Raw genomic sequence first — 8,147 nt, 5'->3', positions numbered from 1 at the left:
ATAAATGAAATTTCTCCTGAGTAATTTCAACAGCATCTTTAGGAACAAGAAAAGGAAACCCGGGTGGAAACAGATAAGCGCGATTTCAATCAAGACCTTAAAATTAGTTTTAAATGATAAATGAATCCAAAAGGAAACCAGAAAATGCATCGCATCAATCATCATTCCCATAATAAATAAATCCCAGGCACTCCAGCACCTCCACTGGCCCTGCGGAGGAAGTGAACAGCGAACAGTGAACGCAGAAGCAGCACGCGGGAGTCAAGTTTGGTTGAACTCCGGTGTGTTCATTACCACGACAGCGGCTGCGTCTCTGCACTGAGTCTCACAGATGTTTATGATCGTGCTAACGGAATGGAAAAGACACCTGGATAAGCTGGACGGCACATTCCACTGGAAAAATCCTCGTCCTACTTCCGGGTGTGAGGTTGTAGCGCAGGATACTTCTGTGCTTCTGGAGATCGGTAAGAATCGCGTGGAAGTGCAGCAGTGAGCCGAGCTCTTCGTTCACAGTCGAGCTATTTAGTTGTGTTACATGGTGGTTACAAGTTCATGAATCTCGATGAATTATAATTTTGATTTGCACGATGCAAAAGGTAGCATATCTGTGTAGGGACTGAAATAAAACATCGTTCCTATACGATAAAACTACTTCTAAATGGCATGCAAATTCAATGAATCTCAGATAGTCAGTGATGTTGTAGGGCTAAAGCTCGTCTCATCCACATACAGCTGCATTATATAACGACCTCTGTTTAGGAATAAAGGGGATGTGAAACGGTTATATGAACACAGACTGGCCCAGTTATCATGCAGGAATTTTCATTCCAGAAATGCTCTTTCCCTATCAGTCCTGGACTACATAAAGCAGGGCTCAACAACAAGGTTTTGCTACAAGGATTTCCCCCCTGCTTTCCTGGATGGGCCAGCAGTTCAAGCATTTTCATTAACCCCATCCATAAAAATTATATTTTTTATTTTTTAGCTCTGTATTTATTTTAATTTTTTTATTAGCTTATAGCTAAATAATAAAATGTACTAGAAATAATAAATAAAAAAATTACAATATTCAATAATAAATTAATAATTAAAATAATAATTCATTTCATGAAAGATATATATTCAAAAACACACTTTTGCTTGAAAACAATCTGAACATCAGTGATTGCTTTATACTTTTTAACATATTCTAACCTACAGAATGCCAATATTTCACTGGTCCCACCACAGAAAATGTATCAATCTTATTTTTAGCAAAGTATTTATGTGTGTTACAGAACACACATTGGGTTTTCATGTTTTATGGGGACATTCCATAGACATAAAGATTTTTATACTGTACAAACTGTGTATTCTATCCCTTTACACGAATCCTACCCTTAACCTTACCCATCACAGAAAACTTACAGCATTTTTACGTTTTCACAAAACATCACTTATAAGCTGTTGTCCTCATGGGGACCAAAAAGTGTCCCCACAAGGACAAGGATTTTGGATATTGGCATCTTTGTGGGGACATTTTGTCCCCATAAAGTAAGGTATACCTGAACCCCAAACACACACACACATTGCAAAGATGTATCCAGATTTTATTTGCAGTCTTAGTATTTAACAATGCCATATATATGTATGTGTATATGTATATTTATATATATTGCTTATAAAAACTCAATTACAGTTATAATTCATACACACATCTTTCCTAGCAAACAGTGGCAATGATGCAGAATATTACTGATAGATGAGCTAGATAACGTTGCATTGTTAATGCATTTAAATCAGCACATTTGCAACTAAAAAGGTCAATGCGTCATTTAAAACCTAATGTATTCCTTTTCAAATTTATGAAAGGCACAAGATAAACATATGTAAGATTTAATGACAACGCAGCACTGGGCAAATAGCTGACTGTTCCATTAACTGGCCTGAAATCGTCTCACACTATAGCCCTTGTTGAGCCCTACGATAAAGCTATCCAATAACCATACAATAGAATAATACTCTTGTTTCTCCTGTCTTGTCCCAGTCTGTGTTTAACAGCGTTCTAGGGACATTACTATGGATTCCTATGGACGTGTGGAGTTCCTGCAGGCTCTAGCAGAGGGCTGTGTGCTGCCCACTGCCCAGCAGGGTTTAGAGCAGGTCTGGCAGCTTCTGCTCCTCTGCCTGCTGTGTCGGGTCATCTGTAGACTAGGTGAGTCCATCGTGCGCAACCCCAGCCCTCAAACACCTGTGAGACTGTTAGTCTTACCCCAAAGGATGGGAGCATGGCCTAGATGGCTCTTGTATGGCTAACTTTAGTGCTTTTTGTCATCCGTTTCACAGCTAAATGTTTTGTAGCTAGGGCTGCTGCACAATATATATCGAAATAAAATCAATATCATATCATGGCTTAGTGCGATTGTCAAATTGAACAGGTTGTGATTTAATCAAATAAACATGTGTGCTACTTATTTCAGAGTAAAGCTCATCATTTACACACACATAGTTCACGATACAGCACTGAGGCGTAAATATCTGTGTTGTAACTTTATAGTAAAATAAAATAATTTTATTTTACAGTTTTATTTTATTTGATAATAGCCACAAGAAAATAAATAAATGTAAGATATACTAGACATTTTCACTCAGAAATTGCCTGTAAATTTCACAAATAATTACAGAAAGAATGCTTTCTTTGTTTTATTTACAACTTAAAATTATATTTTTATTACAGTGAAGCTTTTCCTAAAAAAATTGCCATTAAAAAAAAGTCTTCAGAGTAAAACGTAATTTGAGGTTTTTATTATCAGTGGCTATTCAAGTCATCTGGTGAATATTCCTGTATTATATTTGATATCACAATATATATTGCAAATAAACAAAATCTCGCAATGTCAGATTTTCCAATATTGTGCAGCCCTAATTGTAGCGCAGATTTCCACGCTTGATCTTGTTATATGCAACTCATGTTACTGAATCGGTCCATCTGTTGAGTCTTGATGCTAATGGCGTGTCTGTGTTTGACAGGTGTCTCGTGTCATGTGAAGCATCTGAGCTCGCTGGCAGGCGGTCTGTATGTGCTGTACGTGTTCTTTGAGCTGCACACGATGTGGGTTATTATCCTGAGTCTCCTCTGCTACCTCATCCTGCTCCTCAGCATAAACTCCAGCAGCCGAGGAGTCTTCCTCTCAGTCGTCATCCTCATCTACATGCTGATGGGGTCTGTCATCCACTGCATAGCTAGGGCTTAATGAACACAGAAAACTGCCTGGCTCAAATTGGAAAAACTAGACGCAGCTAGTATTTGATCACGAGTGGTCACATATTTTGTTCATTTTCATTATAGGGAGCTTCATATGATAGATGCAGCAACCTGGCATAAGATGAGAGGTGTGTCTTTATTGATTCATTATTAATCTGAATATTTTACTCAAGCAAATATTTTTTTTATATACATATGTTATTTTCCTCAAATGTCACTCACCATCGCATCACATCCCGTACTGACTGTTTTGGTTGCGTCCAGGCTCTCAGATGGTGGTGGCCATGAAGGCCATCTCTCTGGCCTTTGACCTTGATCGAGGCGCTGCGTCCTCCTTTCCCTCCCCACTGGAGTTCATGGGATACCTCTACTTTCCTGGAACCGTCATCTTTGGCCCATGGATCAGTTTCGCCCGCTACACAGATGCAATTAATGGACAAAAAATGGTATTTGTATTTAAAAATACAAATAATATAAATAAAAATTTGTATTTATTAGAAGTATTTTATTGTTTTTATATTATTTTATTTCTGTGAGCTCACTTATTTTTACCGTCTGTTTTAGTTTCTCTTTTAAAATCTCCTTTCTTATATATTAATGTGAACATTTATTTATGTGCAAACAGAGGTCAGATGTTTTATTTAAATAAATGAATGCTCATTTTCAGCAAGGATGATTAACTTGATCAAAAATTACAGTAAAGACATTTACATTGTCACAAAAAAAAAACATATTTCAAATAAATGCTGTTGTTTTTTGTTGTTTTCAGCACAACTGTTTTCAACATAGATAATAATACAATTTTTCTTGAGCACCAAATCAGCATATTAAAATGAATTCTGAGGGATCATGTGACACTGAAGACTGGAGAAATGGCCATCACATGAATAAATTACACTTTAATATTTATTAAAACAGTTATCTTAAATTGTAATAATATTTCACAATATTACAGTTTTTACTCTATTTTGATAATAAATATATAAATATGGTGAGCATAAGAGTCTTACCGACCCCTAGCTTTGTAGCTGTATAAAAATATATGTACAAATAGCAATTTTTCCAATACATATGGTTTCAATACAGTTTTCAGAAAGTCTCTTTATATGCATATGCAGATATTGACATTAAAATGAATTGAATGTGTTTTGCATTTTTCTTTAATGAAGAGAAGATCATCTTGATTTGTGCTGAGCGCACTTCCATCAGCAAAGAGCTTGTTATTCAGTAACTATCTAACTATCTCCTGCAGAGCGTTGGCTGGTTCGGAAAGATTGCTCTGAGCTTTCTGAGGAGTCAGATCTGCCTGGTTATTTCCAACTGTATTGCTCCTTATCTCTTTCCTTACTTCATTCCCATCTACGGAGATGGACTTCCTCGTAGGTGAGCTGCTCTTCCCTCCCTTCCTCAGAGATTCCATATTCAGAGGAAATGAAATTGTCTGTTTAATATTGTTTTTATTGGTCTTTTGTCCTCAGGTGGCTTCACGCTTATGAAAATGCAGTGTCCTTCCACTTCAGCAATTATTTTGTCAGCTACTTGAGCGAAACAACCACTGTGATGGCTGGAGCTGGATTCTCTGAGCACAAAGACCACCTAAAATGGCATGTACTCATGCTTTTTCTCTCTTTATTTATCTTTCTTTGTAAAATAAGAATTATTGAGACCTAATGTGACATCTTGTTAATTCAAAGGGATATCACGGTAGCTAAGCCTATGAATGTGGAATTGCCGAGGTCTATGGTGGAAGTTGTCACCTCTTGGAATCTGCCCATGTCCAAGTGGCTTAACGCATGTATGTATGTTTATCCAGGTTTGTGATACATTACTGATTCATATGTTATATATTAATGTTCTCCGTACACTTTAACACACAGACGTCTTTAAAAATGCACTCAAACTTGGCACCTTTCCTGCCATCTTGGTGACCTACACTGCCAGTGCATTGTTACATGTAAGTATGATTTTCAGCTCTCTGGTTATAAACATTTTCACAAGGAAGGTTTGTTGGCACAGAATCAGGTTCCATCTGTTTAAATAGATTTGAGTTTGTATAAGAAAAAAACAACACCTGATCCAGAAAACAGTTTCCCTCTAACATGACAGCTTGGATAAAGATGGTTTGTTATCTCTGAACACCATGACCCAGATTTAAACTGCTGTCTACAGCTGTTGTGGATAGATAATTCAATCACAGCTGCCTACCCTGGCAGCTTATTCCTTGTCACCTTAGTGAGCTGTTGTAGTTGTGCATGTTAGGTTGCTACTCACTGTGTAGCTAAGATAAAGTCATTATAAAGTCATTATAAAGATAAAGTCATTCATGCTGTAATACCAGTTTGACCTTTAGGAATATAAATAAGCTGTTTAAGAATAAAAGCTACAAGAATTATTAGATATACATGTATCAGAAATGTCTCTGGCTAAAAAAAATACAAAAAATTTAACTTTTTTTACACTTACAATCAAAAACAAAGTGTGAATGTGAATCTGTTTGGGTTTGCTGACTATTAATGTGGGTTTTGGAGAAAGGATGTTTGGTTGTAGGGATGGGGGCGGGTCCAATTTGGTAGATAATTCTGGCAAAAATGAGTAAAAAACATGAAATTAAAACACCTTTAACACTGATTTTTATAGAATTTTTTTTTGGAACTTCGCAGGACAGTAATCAACTGGCACTATATCAGTGACATAAAATGTAGTTGAGTGGAGCCCTCTTGTGGTTAATATAGGACATTGTAATTTTCAGAACTAATTCTATATTCACTAAATTCACTTGGGTTTAATAAGAGTTTGTAATGTTATTTTTAAATAAGTTTATGAGTTTATATTCACCAAGGCTGTATTCATTTGATCAAAAATACAGTAAAAACGATAGTATTGTTAAATATTGTTACAATTTAGAATACATTTAAAGTTGAATGTATTACTGTAATGTCAAATCTGAATTTCAAGCAGCCATTACACCAGTCAGTGTCAAGTCCTTCAGAAATCTTTCTAATATGCTGATTTGGTCGAGGATTTTTCTTTTTTTCTTGAAATGTTGAAACAGTTGTGCTGCTTAATGTTTTTGCGGAATCTTTGATACATTTGTTTAGGATTTTTTGATGACGAAATGTTCAAAGGAACAGCAGTTATTTGAAATAGAAATCTTTTGTAACATTATAAATGTATCAGTTGCTTTTGATCAATTTAATGCATCCTTGCTGAATAAAAGTATTACGATTTCAAAGGGAAAAAAGCCTTTTTGACCCCAAACTTTTGAAAGCAGTAATTTGATTGGTAGTGTTACTGTATTTTCTATCATTAATTAATTACGTGTTGTTTGGCAGGGTCTCAGCTTTCATCTAGGGGCCGTGCTGCTGTCTTTGGGATTCATCACTTACGTTGAACATGGTAAACAATAATTTTAGTTCATTCATGCATTCTTGCCATCAATAAAATTACCAGATCTTTGATACAGTCAGTAAATCAATTATATTAACATATTAATATTAATGCATGCAGTCATCATGGCATACACTCCAATAGACATGACATTCATCTGTCATTGAAGTGACATGACATCAGTAGTCTAGGCAACAGGACTGAAATACAGACTCTTTGTTTTGTTTTTTTCTTGTAGTTCTGAGAAAGCGGTTGGCGGCTATTTTCAGTGCTTGTATACTGTCAAAGCGCTGTCCAAGTGACTGCCATCACCAAAATAAGAAGGTGATCTGTTATTTTAAGTCCTGTACTCCAGGATCAAATGTTTGTGTATTGTGAAATCTGTAGTTCATGGATTTCCACTCCAATTCCTTATGAAGTTATATTATTAAATTGAGATCTCTTTTTCTTTTTTCTTATTGTAGACCGTGTGGGTATATGGTGTTAACATGTTCTTCAGTGCGTTGTCAATATTCCACCTGACATACTTGGGATCACTGTTTGACTCTGAAATGGACAACATGCACGCTGAGGAGGTGAGCCATTTTTTATATGCATTCTTTTTTCATATACACAATTTAATAATCAATAACATTTTGTATTAATATAAATAATCAACTGCTAATAAAAATCTATCAAATCCAATTAGTAAAAGTTGCTTTATCGCAGTATTTTGTTTCCACACAGGGTTACATGGCCAGTCACACTATTCAAAAGTGGTCGGAGCTAAACTGGGCGAGCCATTGGGTGATGTTTGGCTGTTTTGTGTTTTATTGGCTCATTTAAAGAGAATGCTATAGTATTAAAAACAATCAATGGGTCATTCACTGAACCTGAACGTGAAATATGGTGGATGCTTGCTGAGAAACCACAGACTGCTGTTTTCAACAATCAGCGTTACCACATCCATCCTTCTGTCCCTCACATGGAGAAGAGTGCCATAAAAAGTGCCTTACGACTCATAGTTACAATAATCATTTTGTCATAATATGATGATACTTGTTCTTTTTATTTTTATTTAGATTAGGTACAATTTTGAATTAAACAAAAAAAAAATCAGTGTGTAGTTCATCTTAAGTGTTACTTGTATCTATTTTTTGTGTGTGCCAGTTTTTGTCTCTTTATGGCTTCATATAGAGAATAAAGCATAGTCTCTTTTAGTGTGACCATGTTATAGCCACTTTTATAGTACATGTCTTAGAATGATAAACATGTTTCATATTTTTACCTAAAAGTGAAGATTAGGTCTGATAATAATATTTATTATTTTCTAATAAAAAAAATTTGCCAACATGACTATTTTTCTTGAATTATGTCTTTTGCATTACTCAATAGCACTTAGGGCACTTTATCCACTTATCAGCCATGTGGTGTAACTGTGATGGTATTTTATGGAATTCTGAAGCATAAAAAGAACATCATGTACTACCAAAATACATGTAAAAACAAAAAATAGCATTACCATAGTGTCATGTCA

General features: G+C 35.5%; 1 protein-coding gene across 1 annotated transcript; it reads left to right on the top strand.

The window, feature by feature from the left end:
- Positions 1-206: 206 nt before the first annotated feature.
- porcnl (porcupine O-acyltransferase like) lies at positions 207-7,966 on the top strand. The gene is made up of 13 exons (XM_079897979.1): positions 207-464; positions 2,027-2,194; positions 3,010-3,202; positions 3,329-3,372; positions 3,509-3,690; positions 4,497-4,627; positions 4,723-4,848; positions 4,939-5,039; positions 5,122-5,198; positions 6,577-6,640; positions 6,870-6,955; positions 7,096-7,206; positions 7,358-7,966. Exons 2-13 carry the CDS (start codon positions 2,059-2,061, stop codon positions 7,454-7,456), a joined length of 1,350 nt encoding a protein of 449 aa, XP_079754105.1. The 5' UTR covers positions 207-464; positions 2,027-2,058; the 3' UTR covers positions 7,457-7,966.
- Positions 7,967-8,147: the final 181 nt, after the last annotated feature.

This window comes from Squalius cephalus (assembly GCF_949319135.1).
Source record: "Squalius cephalus genome assembly, chromosome: 16".
Classification (NCBI taxonomy): Eukaryota; Metazoa; Chordata; class Actinopteri; order Cypriniformes; family Leuciscidae; genus Squalius; species Squalius cephalus.
The sequence above is the reverse complement of the archived record's forward strand: the minus strand, read 5'-3'. Positions and strand labels throughout refer to the sequence as shown.

Coding starts and splice junctions, on each gene's coding strand:
- porcnl (XM_079897979.1), top strand. CDS start 2,059: ATGGATTCCTATGGACGTGTGGAGTTCCTGCAGGCTCTAGCAGAGGGC. Junction 2,195..3,009: donor TCGGGTCATCTGTAGACTAG/GTGAGTCCATCG, acceptor TGTGTTTGACAG/GTGTCTCGTGTCATGTGAAG. Junction 3,373..3,508: donor AACCTGGCATAAGATGAGAG/GTGTGTCTTTAT, acceptor GGTTGCGTCCAG/GCTCTCAGATGGTGGTGGCC.